Source organism: Harpia harpyja, chromosome 8, assembly GCF_026419915.1.
Source record: "Harpia harpyja isolate bHarHar1 chromosome 8, bHarHar1 primary haplotype, whole genome shotgun sequence".
Taxonomy (NCBI): Eukaryota; Metazoa; Chordata; class Aves; order Accipitriformes; family Accipitridae; genus Harpia; species Harpia harpyja.
In genome coordinates, this window is record NC_068947.1 from 27,164,488 (window position 1) to 27,189,175 (window position 24,688).

The 24,688-nt window shown below is 36.0% G+C and overlaps 1 protein-coding gene across 1 annotated transcript in view; it reads right to left on the bottom strand.

Moving 5' to 3' along the window:
* Positions 1–24,688, bottom strand: part of NCAM2 (neural cell adhesion molecule 2) — a 331,544-nt gene that overhangs the window by 131,389 nt on the left and 175,467 nt on the right. The window contains exons 4-7 of the mRNA XM_052794652.1: positions 22,691–22,834; positions 13,498–13,635; positions 7,066–7,183; positions 1,526–1,686 (exon numbers count right to left, since the gene is read on the bottom strand). Coding sequence (XP_052650612.1) covers positions 1,526–1,686; positions 7,066–7,183; positions 13,498–13,635; positions 22,691–22,834 — 561 coding nt within the window. The remainder of the gene's footprint in view (positions 1–1,525; positions 1,687–7,065; positions 7,184–13,497; positions 13,636–22,690; positions 22,835–24,688) is intronic.

Below are 24,688 nucleotides of genomic sequence, written 5' to 3' on the forward strand. Positions count from 1 at the left end.
AGAATAGTGGCTGTTAAAAGATGGAAGAATGTATACAGGAAATACTCACCCTTACATCTGGTGTATCCTTTTCCCTATTCCTTACATTCAAAAGTTATGTTGCCCTAGGCAAAAACTACGTAAATTTCAGCCATACTTAAAGTTACTCAAATAACATGCAAAATTATTTCTGCTGAAACTTCCCTAAACTCATATCAAAACTAGGAAATCTTTTCTATTCTTTCAATTTTTTTTTTTTTTCAATTTTGGAAATAGAATTGAATTAAATGTTTTTGTTTTCCACAAAAATGTTCAAGATGCTGTACATCTTGATGTACAGAGGCTGGGATGAAATTTAAAATTGTATTTAATCTTCTTTCCTTTAGAAAGTAATTGAGAATAACTTTCAAGTACCTCAGAACAACAAAGTAGCCCAATGGTTAGGCACCCCGTCTGGAGTATGGAGCACTTGAGACAGCACAGCATGGAGGGCTATGAAGAGTTTCTCAAATATGAAAGACAGTGAAAAGCACACAGACACAGCTAACCTGTTCACCTGACACCATGGCTTCAGCCTCAGGCTCCCAGATCCCAAATGACAGTATTATCCAACCCAACAACTCTGCTCCTTCAGTGCAAGTTATCAGATTACCCTCTCCTGTTAGAACTGTTTCACTTTGTATACATTACTATTAGTTTTAACTGGGACTTAAATTTAATTTCCCATGGTCCTAAGTACGTGCTTTAGCTATTCAAATACAAATGGTCTTTCTCTACTACAAGCTAAAGTTAATGTAAAAAGCCCCAACACAGGACTTTTTTGTAGGTTTTTTGTAAGTAAGCTACGGCCTTGATGCTGCACAATGATTCTGAAGGAGGTTTTCTACATTCTCACAGATGCCTATTCTCACTAGGTTATAGCTATACAAAACTTCAAAGAAATTATCAGTTCTATGTAAAGAAGAGAATCATGAACACAGATTGTGTGGTAGAGCACAGAAAAATAAGAGTTTTCATGTTATTACTTTTATCCTTTGAAACTCACATCAGACAATATTTTTGTGCCTAAATCTGCAATCATGCACTTAAAAAATAAAAATCAAGAAAGAAAAAAAAATTAAAAATCAGGAACACCTCTGCATGGTTTCTTATCTAAAAAAAAAAAAACCATTGCTTAAAAGTCCAAATAACCTGTTTTTTTCCCCTTTCAGAATTTTGCCCTCTTTCTCCTCTTGGTTTTCTTGCAAGCAGCCAACTTTTAAAGGAAAACTAGAGTGAATTAACAATTTAACACTCCATTGTACTGTATCTGAATAGCAGAAAAGCAAATGCCAGATAGCCTTTTTCAAAATTAAGTTCAGGTGTAAAGGTTAAAGTAGCCAACAGGGAGGAAAAAGCTGTAAAATTATACAGAGAGTGGTTTGCTGAATCAGTAGACACCTTGCAGTGTTGGAACAGTATTCCACCGAAAATTGTGAATTATGACCTCAGTTCCCTACTGTTTACATTTAAAATGGAAGGATGGAACACACTGTGCAGTACTTACCAAAAACTTGAAGGTATGTCTGGTTTTTATCATTTCCTGCTTTGTTTTTAGCATTACAGATATAAGGACCTGCATCAATATTTTTTATATCACTTATTGTTAGTTCTGTATTGCTTCCTCTCAGCATATATTTTTCATTTTCTTCAATAAGTTCACCGTTCCTAAAAAAATAAGAATGATGTATAAATCAACCAGTAGGTTCCAAACTCTGAAACAATGTGCTATGGAAGCATCAATATCTTGAAAATAATCTTTGAGGGAAGAGACTGCTATTATGCTAGCCTCAAAAATGCATTGACTCACGTGGCAAAAATTGGCAGTGTGTATAGAAGGGAGTTGATTTTAGCATGACAAAAATTGTTCTGCAGGATCAGAGTGGTTTTTTCATAAGAATGTGCACATTCTAGACACAAGCAAAGCATTCTGAATTGCATTTTGATGTTCAAGACCCCAGCTTCACAATTCTATTGTCAGGTTCTAAAAGATATATATATTAAAAATGTTACAATATCTTTATTCTTAAATGTTCAATATTGACTCAATGTTAGAAAAATGCTTGTGAATAGAACTCTAACATATGGCTTACACTCAGGGAAGGATAGAAGGAAATCGGTTAGACAAATACATGTATGTGAGAAACATTTAAAAGAATATTCTCTAAGTGTAACTGTTGCAGTTCACATTAGTAACAATGCACCAACTTAAATGTTTTAAACTACATACATGTAGAGCCCATTGGCACATAAAGAACCCTTCCAAATTGTTTCCTCTCAGTTGTTGTTGGCTAGCCACAACTTAGTAAGCAGGCATGTCTCCAGATGTTAGAATGAGTTCTGACCAGATGGTACAGAAATAATAAAACCTGTGAACAATTCTGAGGGCTGATCAAGGCTTGACCGGTCTATTTGAGCACCTTGGCATACACACAGTTATCAAAACAGCTTCTTTTTCAAGAGTGCAATTTTAACTTTTTTTTTTTACTTCTTCTCATTCTGCCTAGTTTGCTCTAGGCTTCTTTTGATTTTATTTCTGTTGAATCATCAACAGCCCCTTCTAATAAGCATGTACATAAAAATTGCATGATTTTCATAAGCATTGATAATCCTGCTGACAATGCCAACTTCTTGAAAACAATTTGTAAAATGAAACCAATATGCACTACTGAAATATTCTATTATATTCTGTTCAATATGCCTAGTTTAGGACACCTAGTTTTATTTCAAGATTTGAGCAACAACAATTTTCACTTTCTTCTCACGTAATGCTGATAACTACATATATTTCATATTTTCTAAAATAATACTTTCCCTAAAAGTGAGAATACTTCTTTCTTGGGAGCATAAATATCTGTTAATAGGTTTCCCCTGGCACCTATATAGCTTGCATTTGAGTAATATTTTTGTAAATAACTCTAGTCGACTTAGCTGTCCACTGCAAGATATTATTGTGATACTTGTTCATCTCCTTTCCAAAGCAAATCATAGAAATCATTTTTTAGAACAGAAAAGGTCTAATTTTCCACATAGGTGGTTTCACAAAAAAAAAAAAAGACAAAAAACAACCCTAGTGATTTCTGTTAGGAAATAAAAGTCTATATTCAAAGTCAGAAGTAGTTTCCAAATGCCCATTATCACAAACATCACCTATATCTATGACAATTTCTAAGCAGAAATGAGATTATGAGCATTTCCCTGGACCCTCTAGCGAACAGGAGAAATTCAGATTAATGCTGATATTGGAGAACAGGAAAACATGAATAACACATTAAAACCAGATTATTTCTTTTGTCAGATAATTCTAAATCCTGTCAGTAAAGATAAGGGGATTGATCCAGCTAAACTTTAATAGTGTAAATTATCTCCACACATGTAAACAATCATCATGTTTTCAGTAGGACTACTCACATGAGTAAAGATTTCCAGTTCATAACCTGTACATTTGGATCTTTATCTTTCATTCCTGGCTAATTTAATTCTATTGGCGTATTGCTTCTCTGAAGGTTATGCTTTACACTAATGTAATATCAGTTTCAATAGAGATATCAGTTAAGTGGTGAAAGAATTAGATTCTCTCAGTCCATGAAATATCAACAAAGTACATATGCACATTAAATAGAGCAGCAACTAAACCTTGCTGACCTTTCTTCTTGACTAGGTATTTCAAACTAATTTGTAAGTGAACTAAAGCATTTTTTTGAGAAAGATTGACACATTAGTTCAGATGCCTCCATTTTACATTGATAAAATCTCAAACATTGTCAGCACCTGGAAATGAAAAAGGGACGACGTAAATAGTTAAAGCTATTACCATATTAGCTTCTGTCTTAAAGAGTTTAAAGCTTGAAACTACTGTTTTGTCCAGCATCTTGCTTACAGTCAACACAGAGGGATATACAAACCACCTTAATTCTACTGTCATTTGATTTTAAAAATACAGTCATTTTTCATGCCCTAGCTGAAGTTGACCTGTTAAATCAGTTCATTGCAATCCGAGAAGGAAACAAGAAAAAAGAAAATCAAGATAATTTCTTTTGTAATTGACTAAAATATCAGTGGATTGTAAGGAAGGTAAGACTACACAATGATAGATCCAAATTATGCAGGCCTTGCTAAAGAAACTTCAATAGAGTGAATGAGAGAATAATTGGTGTCAGAGCCCATTTTAAACGTCAACAAAGACACAAGAACACTGAACTGTGTATAAAACAGGTCCTTAATCTTGATGAACCCTCTCAACAGGTATGGACATACTTTCTATACCATATAACAAAAATCCTCCAGCAGAGTGGAGTAGAAATCATTCCCACCCTTTTTATCAGAGCTTTTCCCCAGCTCTCCAGAATGTTCAATATACTTTTGAATGTTTTACAATGAAACATTATTCTCTGTTATAATAGTTTGCATCTCGCTAGCCTTTTTTCCTTAGCATAGCTATGTATTCAGAAAACAGACTTCCATTCAGTCACTTTATTACACATACCCATTTTACAAATGGTTAACCTGAGGCAAATTAAATAAAATAACTGAACTCACATGGATAAACAGTACAGATGGGAATAAAACTGAACACGAATCCCATAACTTGCTGTAACCAAAGGTTGTAACCCTTCCAAAATCAGCATTAACACTTAATCAGATTCAGGATGTAATTCCACTTGTTTATTGAAAAAGAAACACATACAACTGAGGTTAATATCAACCTACATTCAACATCAGAAAGTATGCTAAACAGGATGAAATTTGGAATATGACACCTTGGCCGTTAATTCTGATAAACGGATTCAATTAGGTTCTCAATGGATGACAAGCATATTAATATTAAATAAATCAGTTTTGATAGACTTTCCTACCACTGACAATGCTTTCTAGATTTTTCTGAAAATCAAGAAGGATTATGTTGATCTAGTTTTCCTATGCTCAGTCTAATTTCTAAAGAAAAAGCATCTGAAATATTCTAGAAAACTAAGGTCTTTATCTTGACATATCTGCAAGATAAGTCCAAGGACAAGGAGAAAATATCAGCTGATTCTGAATCCTTTCAGTTGGCTACCTATATGTGAGTGAAAAGGGACCTGAACGGTTCAGGACAGAGATTGCAGAAATTTGATGCAGAAATTTAGTACTGGAATACAATTTAGAACCAAATTTGCTTCCTCTAGAAAAAATAATTTAGCTCCTCCCATCTTTTTTCCCTGTTTGTATATCAATAATAATATCCTGTCACAGACACCAGGGGCCTTTTCCACCTACTACTTTACAACCTCTCACTGTCAGCAAATAAAAAAGCAAGAAAATTTTCTACTGCCAAGAATTTATAGTCTAATAAGACAAAATAAAAAGTGAATGAAAGGGAAAAAAAACCAAAACAACAAAACAGGGAAAGGAGGCACATAAGCCAATATTCCTCACTATGAGATAGTTTCTGAAATAGAAACAGAACAGAAGTTTCTGTAGTTAACATTCAGTATCCAGTACACAAGGCTGTGAAGCTTTTTTAAAATCTTTAGAAAAGATATTTAATGAATGGTTTAAAAAAGTCAGTTGCCTCAGGGGCTGGCAAAACAAAGGAAAATCCTTCAGTAGGCTCTACTCGGTAGACATAGAGATAAGTGTCTCTCCAAGACACTTAGCCTGTGTACATACTGTATTATTTATGAAATACTGACCCCCCCCCCAACTGTAAACAGAGATATCCACAAACTGTGGAAATTTATGCATTATTTCTTAACAATATAAAACATTAATGTTGGTTGTCTTACAACAAGGCCATTTAGGGTACCAGATTTCAGACAACTCTTAAGAATTTCAGCCAGATAAGACAGACATTGTAAAAAATTACTTCAAAGACATTAAATAATCAAAATATTCAACCTTAGTTTGAATTCAGTATCAGTTCTTTAATTTGGTCTCTGCATATTTTGTTTTTCTTTTTCCTCCTCTTCACTAAATTTTGAATTCTAAGCTACATTAAGGAATTGACTTTGCATTCTATTTATTTACATCTCCTGAAATTCAAATTGCACAAGAGAAAAATTGAAATCCATATTTGAGTTATGGCATGTTAAAATAAAGGTGTCAGTCAAAGGAAGCTAATATTTAAAATGAATCTAACATTGTTCAAAGATTCCAAAGGAGATTAAGAATTGATGGAAATCCTTTCCATGTCCATTTTGAAAATGCAGTGACCTTTTAATTCACCTGAAATAATACAAATAGATACAAATTATTGAGGTCTAAAGCAGAAATGTGCACTGGTATGAGGTGTCTGAGATACTTTATATCCCAGGACTGATGTGTATCTTTGTTAAAATTGAAAGAATATACAGAATATGGGTATTCAAATTTTTACAAATGTTCTATGGTAAGTGTTCCCAAATGACATAGCTATACTATGTTCATATCATTGATATCATCAAAAAACACACATGAACTTTAAAAGCAGTTCCATTTTCAAAACGTATTACATTTTAAACATTACATAAGATACCCTTGAATCTTAATTCAATGAAACATTCTTATATGCTAGGGGTGTCTAAAACCATACCTCCTTCTGAATCTCATTGAAATGGAGAGTTAGAGGGTTAGAATCTATTTTTACAGATGGGGAAAATGTTATCTTTGTTATCAATATTGCTGATCTGTATTGGATATTTATGTAATGCACAACTGCATATGTTTTTACCTGATGCATTGATATGCAAAAGTTGCTGTGAGATTTTTGCTTTTATTGTTTTTGAGATATAGACTCATTGCTTCACCTTTATTTGTTTCTGCTCAAATATGAAGAAATCATGTCAATATGGTATTTTAGCACTTTTTACATTTATCTCGCCTACTGGTAACCTCAGTGCAATTGAATTTGTGCAAGTTCATTCACTTATTAATGCTGAATCTAGCTTTAGAAGTTAGAACAGAAATGGACAGCAAACGCTCTTAAAATTCAGTAAAGAAATCAAGGTCGCACAGCTTAATGGACTGTGATAGAAAATTGTGACACATTAAAACAACATGCTCTGATGTGCAGACCTCAACTGAACTTACCTATACCAACTGATTTCAGGTGGAGGTGATCCAGTGGCTCTGCAGAACAAAGTTATTGCTTCTCCTCGATCTGCAGTGGCATTAAAGGATTTCTGTAGCAGAGTAATTGCAGGGGGAACTGAAAAATAAAACATTATGTCCTATTAATGGAAAAATAAATTATTTTATGTGTTTCCAGGGAAATTTAAAGCACAGGATAGGGCCCCTTGCTAATTTTGGAATTTATGGTTACACTTAGGTATCAAGTTACATTATGAATCACTGTTACTAGTATTTCTTTACTTTTCTTAAACACAAGATTTTTAATATTATCAGAACATTTATAACCTTTTTTTGTACTAGAATAAATTTTTTTAAAAGTCTTTTTCAGCAGTACTTCAATTTTCTTACAGAACATTTTAAAGTGACTGAAGTTACACTTAGCATGTATAAGACACAATAGAGTTATGATGGGCAGTAATTTAACTATCTCAAATGAAAATCTCTCTAGTCTTTTTTCTCTTTCATTCAATTATAAAGCTGGCATACAACTATGTATTAACGTCAGACAGTGCTTTTAAAACAGGTGCAGTATGTAGTAGCCTTGATTATGTATATTTAATTCTTTTTACTTAAGTCCTGCACATTTCCTGGGCAGGAGTATCACCAGCTTCAAAAGGTGAAATGTGACAGAAGCCAAGGGATACAATCTATTCTTGGAAATTGTATTTCCAAAAATTGTAATTTATTCTGAGAGTGACAACTTTTGTCTACTCTTGATGGGATGAAGTTATTACTAAAATTGTAACAGTTTGCAGAGAACTCTACCCAACAGAAAAAAATAGCAATAATATTTAAGACAGAACAACTCACAGGCTGATATTTAACATCTTTGTTCATATGGTAATTTTTAAGACAGTTGTCCTAAATCTGTTTCCATTAACTATCAAGCAAATAAACAAATGAAAACAATCCCAGCAGATTGGAAGGAAGAGGATATGTGAAAAAGAAGGAATGTCAGAGAAAGCGAGAGAAAAGGTAAAAGAAGATTAGAGCTTCATAAAATATAGGTATCTGCTAGCAAGAGCATCCTGTCACCAGTGTGACTCAGAGTTATACTTTTTAGCTTGAACATACACTAAAGAAAAGAAGGAGAAACAGGCAATCCCAACGAATTTGCTTTTTGGCTTCCCATTGCACTTCCATGGGTTTTTCTCACAGCTGTTGAGAATCAACTTCTGTTGCTTTGCACCAAATATTTTAGCTTTAGTATTCCACTTCAGAAGCCTTTCCAGCTTCTAAACCTTAAATATATCAAATTATTAAAAAATAATGTACCAGAATTATCAGTGATCAGTAAGTAAATGTTGTTATGTATTTTTCACACTTTTTTATGGTGTGCTGAAATCTGTGTTTCACAGGTCACTTCTTTCCTATCTGAAATTCCATGGGCCGTTACTCAGCATACAAAACCCTCCTGTTGTGCAACAGCAATTTATCCATCTTCCATAAAAAAAGTCACTTAGAAAGTGTTTAACACATTTTAGCCATTTTTCAGTGCATTCTAATGTCTAGACCTAAAAATATACTCAGTAACATGAGAGGATGAAACAATTCTTTGCCAGAAGTAGCAGGTTCTTCACTGCTGACAACTAAGGACTACAGGACTATGACTCAGTTCAGCACTAGTACTTCAGTCTTCCAAGAGACACTGCAAGGACAATGAAATGAAATACTATTTTTTCTTTTCAAAAGTCAAATTTTATTTTTCTCATCATTCTTTCTGGCAACAGATCTGTTTATCTTTGGTTCTGTTCCCGTATGTACGTAGGATGGAACTAAAGTGTGTACCTAAGAGGAAAAGCCAAATGATGCTATACTGGCAAGTCTCTCACATTTCACACTTAAGCAAAGTGTAAAATCCAGTCACATTTAAGTGGAAACAATTCTTTTTCATTTATGTCAGTGAGATCAGGATGTGTATCCCATTTATGGAACTTCCCCATAGTAAAGAAAACTTAAAGAAATAAATCTAATAAGCCCATAAGAGAGAGAGAGAAAATAACAAAAAAAGAAGTTTTTGTTTTCAGGAGGACTTGAATTCTTTTGTTCTATTTCATGTTAACCTTTTTTTTTTTTTACAAAACCCCTGACATTTAGACCTAACAGTAAATATGGGTAGAGAAGAAATGCTATAAAATTTCCAGTGTTGAAAGTAGAAAAAGATACCTAAACATTAGATTTCAAAGAGATATTCCAGCTCAAATGTATATCAATTTATTACCTATTATAAACTCCCAAAGATTTCTGTACATTAGAAACTACATTTTATATATCAAACTTTGTTCCAAGATCTTAACAATTTTTGAGTCAATTTGCATTCTGTTCATATGTAATCTTTAAAACATTTAAAAAAAAAAAACCAAAACACTATAGTGAACATCCAGCTAAAACTAAAGAGGTTTTCTAACATATATTTACTTACATTGCTTTCACACTTTTTTATGTTAAGTCTGTTACACGTATCACTTCTTTTCTACCTGAAATTGCCCAGGCTACAGATTGGATATGGAAATATCTTGTCCCCAGAACACCAAACCTCTATCTTCATGGGCCAATAACCTAGGCAAACAGATTTTAACACTTCCTCTGCAAATTTACTGTTTTCTTCTTTTCCATAAGTTAGTAGAGAGAGGATCTGTGTTGCATTTCCAGGCCTTCACCATCAAACTCCTCAGCACAGAGTCCCTGTCTTGCAACACTAACCAGAACACTGAATATCACTTTCAAAATAGTTTCTTTTACAGCTTTCAGTTTTTAAAACTATGTGCATGTGGCTTGAGTCATAATGCTGCTATGATCAGCTAGTTTGGACACTGGGTGTAGAAGAGAACATACTCTACTATGGTCTGATGGAAATGCTATCGATTTCATCCCTACTTTCTGTTATTTACACCTCTCCCTGATGTGAATTAGCCAATGTTATGACAACCAGCTTAGCATCCAGATGGAGTAGAGAATGGAAGAAATATTTAAGACACACACCATTGTCTTCTCTAATCCCTTCTCTTCAAAATGAAGTACATCTCTACAACATTATCTTTATGTGTAGTTATACTGTGCACTTATAGCCCAGTATTTTCCCCCAAATTCTATACTATATTTATATCATGATTACAAAACAAGAATTTTCCTTTTTATTGTAACGAATTTATAAGAAATTGATTCTATTTATGACTCCACTAATTAAAAAAAAAGATACTTTGCTTAAAGTCACCTAATTTCAGCTTCTTAGGAAGTCATTGTTACTAAGGAAAATAATAACATTCCATCCAGGTATCTAAGTTTAAAAGTTCAATTAATTTCCACTTAGTCAACATCACCTGCACATGCTGCTTCATCAACTGTGAAACTTTCTTCTACTTAGGTACTTAAATATGGGTACAACTACCTAACTTCAGGCAAAGAAATAATGAACTTTTGCAACATGCTCTTAAATCATTTGGAGATTGGCTTTTAATCACTTTATTTTGGTGGTTGCAAGGTCTAATCTTTCACTTTATAGTAATACTTCTAGTGATGATTCATTTTTCTTGCCTCCACACACCACAAGAAACCATTCTACAGGCAAGTATCATCCACATGGGCAGAGATGACTCATTTATGACCAAAACAGCCCAAGAGGGAACTTACCTCTTGTTCTTAAATTTGAGAATCATAGGTTTAGTCCTAGGTTTAATTTTCTCCTCTTCTTGAGAGGATTTGGTCCCATATCATGTACCTCTGAGAGACTGGTCTTCATCAGTTTGCTGTAATGTTTGGGTGCTCTCAACCTCTCAAACTGTTTTTCCACTCTGTCTGTCCTCCCTTTTTAGTTGGACAGAGAGGCAAAGAAACAGTACCGAATAAAGTCCTTGTTCACAGAAGAGGTGATCTTAATTCAAATCTTCGTCCTGAATCAGAGGATGTATAGATCACCTGCACCATGGATAATACTCTGACTAGAGGGCAATGAGCAAAAGGGTAGCTAATAGTTTCTTTTTTAATCAAATCTTCATCACTATTCTTGCAAAAGGGAATCCAGGATTTCACACAGTTCTACCATAGCCTACATTTTTGAGTATAGCATGTATAAGCTTTGGAACAGATCTTATTTGCAGAAATATAAACATTATCAACTCTTGCTATATAATAAAGAAGACATTTAGAAAGCAACATACTCATATACTGTTTGCAGAAAAGAAACATCATACATGGAGAATTCTGCTATTCTCAAAATAAATCAGCAAAGCTACAACAATTTCAGCCCCTATATTCCTCCTGGAAATGTATTTCCACTGTAAACCCTAAAAACATATGTAAGAGCAAGCAGTAATATTACTGAATTAATTATTAATGTCATAATTCTCTATATTCATGTCTCCCTACAAACTCTCACAAAAACTTAAAAACTTTAAACTGTAAAATTATGTGTTATGTGGTGTGCCAGGTCTCATGAACTATTGCTATTTCTATGTTCTTTAGCTGCAGTTCATCCAGCTTTGGAGACTTTGTATGCTTCTTATTATGTGTATAGATCTTAGATCTTTCTGTAGATTCTGTAGGTACTATTGCAATATAAGTAAATAAACAGTAAAGTTCTAAATTCACACAGTTTCTACATACAAATACTATCATGATAACTTTTTCTTTTTATACCAAGCTTTGATTATCCTCCAAAGTAAGTATTACTGCTTATTTTTTGGAAAAAGAAATATGGTGGAAATACAGCTATGTAGCATTTAGCGGCCTACAGATTGCTCTGTCTTTTCTTTTTTTTTTTCCTTTTATTTTCTGAATCGAATTCTTTCATAGGTTTTCCTTTTCAGAGAGATCTACAATTTTTTTTTTCTTTCTGATTTTTAATATTACTCTAAAAGCTATTTTGGGCCAAGTTTAATACATTCAGCTTTGTGTAGGAAAACTTATTTATTCATATAAATGAAACAGAAAATAACACTTAACTGATACCACTCTACATGAGCAACCATATCAGAATCGCTCAGCTGGCAACTCCTTCTCCTCCTAACACTGTGAACTGAAGTTTAGAGGTTAGTGTTAGCATTCTTGTCTAGAGTCATAATAAATGTATGAAGAACCAAATTTGTGGATATAATCCACCAATAAATGATGTGAAGTCAGACCATAGTTTGCAATTTGATGTTTTAGGTTAAATACAGGTGCTCTCTCAGCTCAACTGCATATATGTATCATATAGAAGCGAAAGGTGTTCAAAATGTAGGTTCGTATCCATGAACATAAATAGCAGCAGCAGAAAATCTCATTCAGCATTTTAAATGCTATCAGATGCGCTGTTGGAACCATACATAACCAGAAGTCAAGGTAATGCAGCACCACAATGCTCAGAGAGGAAAGCAATTTGTTGGGGGGGCTTCACAGTGCATAGGGCATGTACTGTTATATTCTATCACAATATGTAGAATAATCTCCCATTTGCTTGCCACTGTCTGTATACTATCTACAACAATCTAAAGAATTCTGCTTCAAAGATTGCTGCTTGACTATATGGATTAAATAATACCTGTGACAGAATCTGTTTTCTCCTGAAAATGACTGAGAATTCAACTTACATAATGACTTCTGTAAACTGGGGTTTGCCAAGAAGGACCAGTCAAGGACAAAGCATTTAAAACTCAGAACCTAATAGACATGATTGAAGTAGTTTCATTGAAAAACTGACATTAAACAGAATGCATAGAAAAAAGAATGCCCTTTATGAACTGTGTCTTTCTGGACAATATATGAAGAGATATTTATTTTTCAACAGGTCAACCCTGACTTTAAGAGAGAGGTTGAGCTAAATGCTCCACTTGTCTTAATCCATTCATATTCCTTCTTAGAGGTTTATTATAAACTAATAAAATACATAATGCCACTTTTCAGATAACTCATTATATATTTTACTCCTCATAGAAATAAAATGTTAAAAATCTAAGTAATACTGTTAATCTTAATAAAATGTATCTGTGACTTTTGGGACAGTTAATAAAATATGTTAATGCAATGAAGGTGAATATGAAAAATCAAGTGTGGTTTTTTAGCAGTAAATGACAAAACACTGAAAAATACAGGGTGAACTGAACTACTATATATTATAATGTGAAAATCAAGTCTTGCAGCGATTGTCAATGTTCTGTGAATGATTAAAAACAATAATCCAGGTTTTACATATTTATATACACTGATACTATGAAATGCAATGGATTCTATTTACTCAGTATAGTAGGTTTTTTTAAATATTAAGCAATTACATTTATAGGAAAACAATACTAAACAGACATGACAACTATATTAACCAATTTAATCAGGATTTTTTAGAAGCTGATATATTTTAAAATAGAGTATGATAATCAAGTAAAGCAAGAAGTCAATTTGACAATTTTTACTCCTTACCATTCACAATAACAATTATGTCCCGAAAGTCAATTTCTCCTCTGGCTTCCACTCTTCCTTCACATCTGTATACTCCTTCATCACTTTTATTGATGTTAAGAATTTGGAGGTTATTGTTTGCTAATACTGCAAATCGATCTAGAAAGGCAAGTAAGAGATTAAGTGGTGTTAGTAAATCAAGACAACACAAGGAACACTAACTTAAATGAGTAATATTTATCTACTTTCTCTGTACAATCAGAATGCTTATTGACAAAACATTTGTCAATTTAAAAGTAAAATGTCAGCTGAGAAATTTATTTTTTCCCACTCCAAAATACATTGCCATTTCCTAAAATTCAATCTGGATTTTCCATCCATAACTTCCTATTTACTCTGAGGAGTCATCAAATCTAAGTTAAATTTATAAATTATTGCAAAATGAGTGGAATATTCATGAACACCTACACAGAATATAAAAAAGATAGAAGAGAAGGAAAAAAGACAAATTGAGCAATTTATAATAAAATAAGTAAGAAAATGCTTCTTCCCTTTCTATCTAGATTAACCAACTGTCTTTGTGCCCATTTTATGGCATTTAATAATTTCTCAGCTTGCTTGCTCTCCTTCCCTCCTCCTGTTCCTTTGCTCATTCACTATTACTCAGTCAATGATGTATCTCACCACAGTCTAACACTTCATAGAAATGGGTGCAAAGACATAATCCAAGAAACCACCCTACCTTCTGCATAGTCCAGCATAAAGTGAAATTCAATAGACTTTTTGAGTAGCTTAAGTTCATTGAAAAAAACAGATTCTGAACAAATGTGCATATACTTTCCTGCACATGCAGCAGCAAAATTATAATCCGCAAGAGTAAATTGAATCTGAATTTAATTTTTCTCTCCTTTCTGTCTGAACTAGTGTATTGGGTTTATGTGGCAAGATGTTGGCAGCAGGAGGGCTGCAGGGGCGGCCTCTGTGAGGAAGGGCCAAAGGGGAGGAGGTGCTACAGGCACCAGAGCAGAGATCTCCCTGCAGCCCCAGGAGACAGCACGGTAGAGCAGATATCCACATTGCAGTCTGGGGAAGACCCCATGCTGGAGCAAGTTTATCCTGAACAACTGAAGCCCATGGGAAGGACCCACACTGGAGCTGTTATGGACTGGCCACAACCCCCATTCCCCATTTCCCTGCAGTGCTTGGGAGGTAGAGGAGTCAGCAGTGAATGAGTGAAGTTGAGCCTGGGAAAAAGGACGGGGGAGGTGTTGCTTTAATTTTGTCTTTGTGTTTCATCATCCAACTCTATTTAACTGCCAATAAATTCAACTAATTTTTGCCAATTAAAATCCGTTTTGGCTGTGCTGGTAATTGGTGAGTGATCTCCCTGTCTTTATCTCAACCCACGAGCTTTTTCATCTCATTTTCTCCCCCTGTCCTGTTGAGAAGGGTAAGTAAGAGAGTGGCTGTGTGGGTGCCTGAAAGCTGGCCAAGGTCAATCCACCATAACTAGTCAATATTAATGGACTCTTTTGAGAAGAATTACTTCCTGCAGTCTATCAGTGACCCTGAAGAACGATTTTAATTGGGTCCCTGAACAACAACAAGCCTTTGAACAAATTAAACGGGAGATTGTTCACGCAGTAGCCCTTGGGCCAGGCCGGGCAGGACAAGGTGTTAGAAATGTGCTCTACACCGCAGCCTGGGAGAATGGCCCTACTTGGACCCTCTGGCAGAAAGCACCAGGGGAGACCCGAGGCCGACCCCTGGGGTTTTGGAGTCAGGGATACAGAGGATCTGAGGCTCGCTACACTCCAACTGACAAAGAGATATTGGCAGTATACGAAGGAGTTAAAAAGTGCCTCAGAAGCAGTTGGTACTGAAGCACAGCTCCTCTTAGCACCCCGATTGCTGGTGCTGGGCTGGATGTTCAAAAGGAAGGTCTCCTCTATACATCATGCAACTGATGCCACGTGGAGTAAGTGGGCCGCACTGATTACACAACGAACTCTAATAGGAAACCCCACTTGCCCAGGAATTTTGGAATTGATCACAGACTGGCCAGAAAGCAAAGATTTTGGAATATTGCCAAAGGAGGAGGTGACGTGTGCTAAAGAGGCCCCTCTGTATAATAAACTCAGAAAATGAGAGGCAATATGCCCTGTTCACTGATGGGTCCTGTTGCACTGGGGGAAAGCATTGGAGGTGGAAGGCTGCTGTATGGAGTCCTATACAAAGGGTCACAGAAACTGCTGAAGGAGAAGGTGAATCGAGTGAGTTTGCAGAGGTGAAAGCCATCCAGCTCACATTAGACATTGCTGATCAAGAAACACAGCCAGTGCTCTATCTCTGCACTGGCTCATGGATGGTGGCAAATGCTCTGTGGGGGTGGTTACAGCAATAGAAGCAAAGCAACTGGCAGTGTAGAGGCAAACCCATCTGGGCTGCTGCACTGTGGCAAGATACTGCGTCCCGGCTAGAGAATCTAGTTGTAGAAGTACATCATGTAGATGTCCACATACCCAAGAGTTGGGCCACTGAAGAACATCAAAACAACCAGCAGATAGATCAGTCTGCTAAGATTGAATTGGCTCAGGTGTATCTGGACTGGCAACATAAGGGTGAATTATTTATAGTTTGGTGGGTCCATGACACCTCAGGCCATCAGGGAAGATATGCAACTTATAGATGGTCTCATGATCGAGGGGTGCACTTGACCATGGACACTATCACACAAGTTATCCATGAACGTGAAACGTGCTGCAATCAAGCAAGCCAAGCAGTTAAAGCCTCTTTGGTATGGAGGGCGATGGCTGAAATATAAATATGGGGAAACCTGGCAGATTGACTATATCACACTCCCACAAACTTGCAAAGGCAAGCGCCATGTGCTTACGATGGTGGAAGCAACCACTGGATGGCTGGAAACATATCCCATGTCCCACGCCAGTGCCCAGAACACTATCCTAGGCCTTGAAAAGCAAGGCTTGTGGCCATATGGCACCCCAGAAAGAATTGAGTCAGACAATGGGACTCATTTCCAAAACAACCTCATAGACACCTGGGCCAAAGAGCATGGCATTAAGTGGGTGTATCATATCCCCTATCATGCACCAGCCTCTGGGAAAACTGAATGATACAATGGCCTGCTAAAGACTACACTGAGAGCAATGGGGGGTAGAACGTTCAAACATTGGGGCACATATTTAGCAAAGGCCACCTGGTTAGTTAACACTGAGGGATCTACCAATCAAGCTGGCTCTGCCCAATCAAAACTTTTACGCACTGTAGAAGGGGACAAAGTCCCCGTAGTGCACATAAAGAATATGTTAGGGAAGACAGTCTGGGTCACTCCTGCCTCAGGCAAAGGCAAACTCATTCGTGGGATTGCTTTTGGTCAAGGACATCGGTGATGGACTCACACGTTGTGGGAAAATAACTGAAGATTGGCGAGGAGAATTGTAAACACGCTCAAGTGACATGCAGCTGGGGTGTCAAAAAACCCATATATATACTAATTGTTGTTTGGTGTTGTGTACTTGACAAGTAGAACATCTGTATTTAGATAACATAGGCCTGTGATAGACTCAGAGGCACCCTATCGAACAAGCTTAAGATTCCTGCCCTAATGTGGGAAAGATCAAAGCACAGTGGAAAACTATGCCTGTGAAAATCTCTGATATACAGGTGAAAGCAGCAGGTTTGAAATCTCTCTCTCCAGCAAGGACCGAGCTCTGCGGTACCTGCATTCCCACTTGCGTGCCTCTGCCCGGGTGCTGCCTGGGAGATCCCCCAGTTAGCGAGGTAATGAGAATAAATTTACTCTTTGCATTTCATCCGTGGTTTTGTGGTTCTTTCTGCATCCTGCCTACGTCGGCTCACACACAGGTACTATGGAACACTATGCTGGTTTTGGCTGGGATAGAGTTAATTTTCTTCATAGTAGCTAGTATGGGCCTACATTCTGGATTTGTGCTGGAAACAGTGTTGATAATACAGGGATGTTTTTGTTACTGCTGAGCAGTGCTTACACAGAGTCAAGGACTTTTCTGCTTCTCACCCCACCCCACCAGTGAGTAGGCTGGGGTGCACAAGGAGTTGGGAGGGGACACAGCTGGGGCAGCTGACCCCAACTGACCAAAGGGATTTTCCATAATGTATGACATCATGCTCAGCATATAAAGCTGGGGGAAGAAGAAGGAAGGGGGGGACGTTCAGAGTGATGGCGTTTGTCTTCCCAAGTAACCATTATGCGTGATGGAGCCCTGCTTTCCTGGATATGGCTGAACACCTGCCTGCCAATGGGAAGTGGTGAATGAATTCCTTGGTTTGTTTTGCTTGCGCGCAGGGCTTTTGCTTCACTTATTAAATTGTCTTTATCTCAACCCACAAGTTTTCTCACTTTTACTCTTCCGATTCTCTCCCCCATCCCAACGCAGGGGGAGTGAGTGAGCAGCTGGGTGGTGCTTAGTTGCCAACTGGGGTTAAACCATGACAAACACTCAGGAGGTTCAGAGCAGTAGAACAAACTAGTAATACAACATAATACTTAGAGACGGTGTGCACACAGATAAAGTTCATTGTACCATGGATATTCTAATAAAAATTGTGTCCTATCCTAAACAGATTATATTTGGAGGATGTGGACAGTGACTGGGCATTACAGTCCTCCAGATCATCACTCTATTTTCTGGACTCAGCTCACTCAACTTCAAATGCCTAATTCAGAAGAACAGTCATGTCACCTTCAGTCAAATCAGTGGTATGGATGGCAAGAGGGATCGCCTATGTCTTTTCAGTGCCTTATAATTAGAGCTTGAGGAATTTTTGTCTTATGGTTTCCAAATTTTCATATGTTCTAAGGTATGTACCAGCCTATGACCCACAATGTCTAACAAAAAGGTTAGGCACAGCTGGTCTGTCTAAGACTAGGACATGACTAAATACCTGTTGAAGAAAAAAAATCAAAACTTTAGGCAAAAGCTGAAGACCAAGACTTCTATTAAATATGTCCCTCATAAAACTAAACCAGTCATTCTCTATAGGGGGGTGTCGTGGTTTAACCCCAGCCAGCAACTAAACACCACGCAGCCGCTCACTCACTCCCCCCCACTCAGTGGGATGGGGGAGAAAATCGGGAAAAGAAGCAAAACCCGTGGGTTGAGATAAGAACGGTTTAATAGAACAGAAAAGAAGAAACTAATAATGATAATGATAACACTAATAAAATGACAACAGCAATAATGAAAGGATTGGAATGTACAAATGATGCACAGTGCAATTGCTCACCACCCGCCGACCGACACCCAGCCAGTCCCCGAGCGGTGAATCCCTGCCCCCCCCCACTTCCCCGTTCCTAAACTGGATGGGACGTCACATGGTATGGAATACACCGTTGGCCAGTTTGGGTCAGGTGCCCTGGCTGTGTCCTGTGCCAACTTCTTGTGCCCCTCCAGCTTTCTCGCTGGCTGGGCATGAGAAGCTGAAAAATCCTTGACATTAGTCTAAACACTACTGAGCAACAACTGAAAACATCAGTGTTATCAACATTCTTCACATACTGAACTCAAAACATAGCACTGTACCAGCTACTAGGAAGACAGTTAACTCTATCCCAGCTGAAACCAGGACAGGGGGACTGTAATTTTTTCTTCTAGACCAAATCTAAACACAGCATGTTAACCACCTTAAAGCTAACAGTCACCTTTGCACATCAGTTTACACAAATACATTTAAATGTATTTGGTCTACATTGGCCCTGTAGAACAATGGCACTACATTTTCCAGTACTGTAATTAGAGCTGTGCGAACTACTGACTTGAAGTATGAAAGCTAGCTCTCAGAAACTATGCTACACTGAGGAAGTAGCAGAACTGGATTGCCGCAGCCTACCCAATGTGATCTAGAGGGTTAGTCTGGCTCATTTGAAGTCTGTCTTATGTAATCTTTCAGAATAAGAGAGAATGCTTTTTTATGGACCACAGCAATCATAAGATAACATGCAGTTCCCTAGATTTGTTTCAAAAAGTAAATTCTAAGTTTTCCAGAGCCTTTTCTCTCATATAAATTGTGGTCTTGAAGAGAATAATTTTACATACTAAAAATAGCTATGTGGGGAAAAAAAACCCTAATAGAATTGCATACTTGAGAATATAAAACAATAAAATATATCAAAGCATACAGGAAACATGAAGGATGCACCAGTCCCCAATACTTTCTATCCAGTTGTATACAAGATACAATTTTCAACATCCATTATAGTTACATACTACTCCTATGCTATGTTTATAGAAAATCGTTAATCTGATAGTGGAATTCTGACATACCTTAATGATTTGAGCAGTGACAGAATAAAACATGCATATTTATACAGAGAGTGGGTAATATATATGTAGCATATTTGTATTAACAGGGGCAGCTAACCTTCTTCTGAGGTCAGCTCCAAACATAAACTAATATACAAATGTCTGTACATAAAATTTCTATATTTGCTTTAAGCAATGTAGAATGAGTTGTATTCAATGTCCTTTGAAGCCCCAGAATTGTGCAAAAACAGAGCGAGTCACTTACGACTCCAGATAAGAACTGATCAGTGAAAACAATCCCATTCACTTTTATAGCTAGTAAAATGTCCCTGACTCCCATACAATGGAATTATGAGTCACGACAATTCAGCTTTTGATAACAATAGAGAAAAGATTAGAACATTCCCAGAAAATGATGCTTTATATATTGCCCTATTAAATCTTAACATAAGACCAGACAGACTTTTGGAGGTCATTATTCACCTAGGTTTGTTTTGTTTGTTTTTTATTTTGCCAAAGAATGAAGGACAGCCACTCCCACAGTTTTTTTCTTACATCTTTGTTTGTAGAACTCAAAAGAGAATATAAATCCTAGGATGATCTAGCAATGGAGCACATCATAAAGTTTTGGGAACATACAGAAACTAATTCAGAATGGTGAGAGGCTATTTCACCTATAGCTATTTCAGCTATAGACTTACTACACAGGAAAAATCTTTAAATATTCACTTCTGATTTTGTGCACAGGCCTTCTGGGAGAAGAAATCAGCTTTCTGTTCAAATGGAACATACAAATATACATACTAGTAATTGTCAAGAATTTCCAAAACTGAAATAGTCAAAAGCCTGTACTGCAAAAATCCTGCTAGTTGTAACACATACAACAGAAGAATGGTCAAGAATATAACAGAAAAGCCATGAAATTAAAGCAATGACATTATCTCATTTCTTCCTATTATGCCAATGCTAGAATGCTTAAAATAGAAGCTGCTTTCTCATGGCCCCCAAATAAACTGCGATATACAATTCAGTTTGGATAGGAAATTATTCAGTATTTTAGCTTACTATGAACTAGAACCCAACAAGAATAGTTACTTCTTTTTTAATAGGTACCATTTAAAACATGACAGAAGAATTTGATGTTATCTAATTTTAAATTATGCAAATAGGTTACAGGTACTGATCGTTCATTGGAGATTTTGAAGCTGGAAATGTAACATGAAACTAAGTCTTTTGATTTCTCAAGGCATGAAAAAAATTTCTTAATTGTAAGACTTTGGGTATACTCTTTTTCCATCTGCATTATAAAGCCATATATACATAGCCAAAACTCACAATGTTCACAATGTCCTATTTTTACATGATTTAAAACGTTGTTTCCTCCCATGCATGACTGCAGTCTTATTTGGATACTACTGTAGATCAGAACATAAGGAAGGTATTCTGCTATTTAAATTAAAACTTGTTTCTATCATTGTACTTTTTCACATTGTAAGCATTATGAGACAAGTTCATGCATTGAAATTCAAAACCTCAGAATTTTCAAAATGTATGATTTTGAAAAAGAAAGGAATAGTTGCTTTATTTCCTTTGCTAATCCTACAGAAGCCAGATTGATTAGAAAAACAAATAAAATGGCAATACTAAAAAATTTTGAGAGAGATCTTTGAGGCAGTTTTACTTCATCAAGCTGAGCTGCATCCTTGAAAAAGACTTTTTGCTACATTGCCAAATCTTGTTTTGTTTTCAGAGTTCTTATTTTTCAAAATCCTCTATGTCTCACCTACCTTCACTGTTTAATGATATATATTAAAATATCAACCCATTTTTTCTAAGGGTAGAAGTTTGCTATTTCTTCTTAGTCCCTGTGTCTAGATGACAGAAGGGATAGGATAAACTAAATAAGAAAGAAGTTTAATCAAAACTTTCTTTCATAAGGGAGAGGAGTCTGCCAGAGTCCAGAAACATCAAACAAGCTTTCCCCCCCCTCCAGCAACTGCTCCACATTTGTTTATGTGATTGCATAAGAGACCAAATATAACTTTTCATTTTCATTTTGAAATAAAAATATTTAATTTCTAAAGAACAAGAATTTTAAATGCATACACTACAACCTTGAGTTTTAGTACATGCAGAGATAAAAACTGATGAGAAGGTGGATAAGCTGGTTCACCAACAATGGTAGTTCCATTTCCAGAAAATGTGGAAAGTCCTGTTTTCCACAAAGGCAAAGACAACTATTGAGACAGCAGTGAAAAAATGGTTCACAGTTTTTGACAGGGTAAACCAAATAAATTCTATATGTCTAATTAATTGTCTCTCTACAGACTTAGAACTTGCATGTGGGGAAGGTGAGATTCATCTTCACATAACTTTATCAGCCTAGCTGTTAGGGAATCTAGCCTAAGCAAATCACCTATATCCCCAGTTGTTTGTAACTCAAAAGATAACTTACAGTCATACAAGTAAACTCTCACAAAAGTGCAAAAAGCCTGTCCACCCAGGATTCTCTGAGCTACTGTGCAAGTATACCAAAGTCAATTCAGTGTTTGGTCAGTGTCATAGCTTTGTGCGGACAGTGAAGTTTACCTGTGTATGTTTTAACAGTGTATTCAACTCCTACATACATGGCAGCCCAGGAAAAGCTCCTGCAAAGGAGCTCCCAGAAATCTTTTTGTCATTTGCACCCTCATGTAACATCTAGCCAAAATTCCCAACCGGAAAAAATGACGCATGAAGGAAACCATTGCATACGGGTTCTCTATAGACCACAAAACCTCATTAAATTCTACTTAAGCTGATGGGTTAATCAAAATCAATCCTCCACTATAATGTGATTAGTCTTCTTTTGCAATAATATTTTAAAATTAATTAGAATGTATAACTTAAAGAGTTACCAAAATACTAACTGTCAGCAATAGTTGTGACTTCCTCATTCCGATACAACCAGCTGACAATGGGAGCAGGTGAACTAGTAACACGACAAACAACTTCTGCATCTTCTCCCTGCCTGAACTCTTGTGGTGATACTATGTCTCGGAAAGTGAGCTTTTCTGAAAAGGAAGAAAACAGAATATAGTAAGTGTCTTCCAGTTCACTTAGCATTAAAATTATATGTGACACCGAATCAGATAAAGATGACTATTAAGCCTTCTCATTGTGATAATACAGAATTATTTCCATAATAAATTTTCCCAGATAAAACTCAAATGGTCCTGGACACATGACTTCTACTCTGTCTGTAGAAATAATTTTACAATCATTTTGCATTATGAAAATCTTTCTTTTATTTATATAAACTGAGTATGTTTTATAAATATATTTTTCATTGTTTTCAATGTTCCAGAGCCCAGTTTTGAAACTCTAGGTTTTTAGAGGTTTATATATTCATGATAATAGTCTATTTACTCTCGTGTGTTTTATTCCTTATGATGTTATTATTGAATTAAAACCTCATGTTTTTATTCCATCAAAACCACCAATATTATTTGGAAAAGTCTTATTAAAAAGGTGGAACTTTAACCTCACTGACTGTGAAAAACATCAGCTGAGCAAAACACAAAATCTTAAAAGTGAGTGGGAAACTATGTGGGAAAAATTAAATAATATTAAGTCATAAGAAATTGTAGCATTTTTTTGAGGAAATAACAATATTTTTTTAGACCTGATGAGGCTTTTAGTTTTTCCAACCCAAATAACCAAACTTGATATTTAATTTTGTTAGTGGGTTCAGTAAGTTCAGTATTATTAGAATTTAGTCTTGTAAGTCCAAGATAGCATTAATCCATGATCTCATACAAGATCTAATGCAGAAACCAATTGCCTGACAAAAAATTCTGGAAGAATTTGTTGCACACAGAAAAACAAACCTATCTAGTTTCTCTAGGATCAAAGACTGCCAATTACATTTCAGAGGACACTTTGGAGAACATAAGTCAGAGATGCAACTCTACCTCCAACTTTTTGTATTGATACAAGTGCAGATTCAAATAAACCACATAGTTCCCACAGCAGATGGAGCACACTTATATTATATACATCTCTAATATACTTTTACAAAATATTTGTATAAAATGTTTGAAGTATTTGACCATATGTAAGTCAGAAAAAAAATGTTTACAGACATCAGTGAGTGCTGAACCAGACCCTAGGAGTACAGCGTATCTTGCTTTTTCCTTACAATACATCACAAATACCAATAATGAAACTTTTATATGTCAGTTCCCATAAACCTTCACATTTCTTGTGTAGGTCTTTGGTTTACCTAACCTCAGAATTATTAAAATTACCACATGGAAACACTTCAAAAGGTTTCAATTTTGCTCAGCAGTCCGCTAATGGAGTGACTGGCAGTTTTAAGCATACAAATGAATTCCACAAAACTTGAAATCCTTTGAACTGCCAGCTTTCAAGCCGTCATGTAATCGCTTGTAACTGCGATCACCATTTTAATTGTTGTTTTATCAACAGATTTTTTTTAAATTGTATGTCTTTTGTTATCTGAGTTGTCTGTACCTTTCAGAAGCAGTGCTTTATGATTCTACTCTGTATTTTCAGTCTCATTGCAGTTCCTCAGTACTCAGACCATCCACAACGAATTTTTTAATGAATATTAAAAAACTATTCTCCAATGAAATTAGAGAATAACTCAGCTGAAAGGCTGCTAGCATATGTCCCACCCTTTCACCAATAAAGACCTTGCCTTATACCTTCACTGTGTACTTGTTTAATGTATTGCTTTTAGGCATTTTTGATTGATCTAAAAGAGTACAGTACAATGTAAAGTTATTTAACTAAATCGAAAAAAACCCAAACCATCCTCTCAGAGAATCTTTTACCACAATAGAATGTATTTACTTTTCAAATATACTCCTCAATTAGTTGTTTGCAACTGAAATGCATTTTGG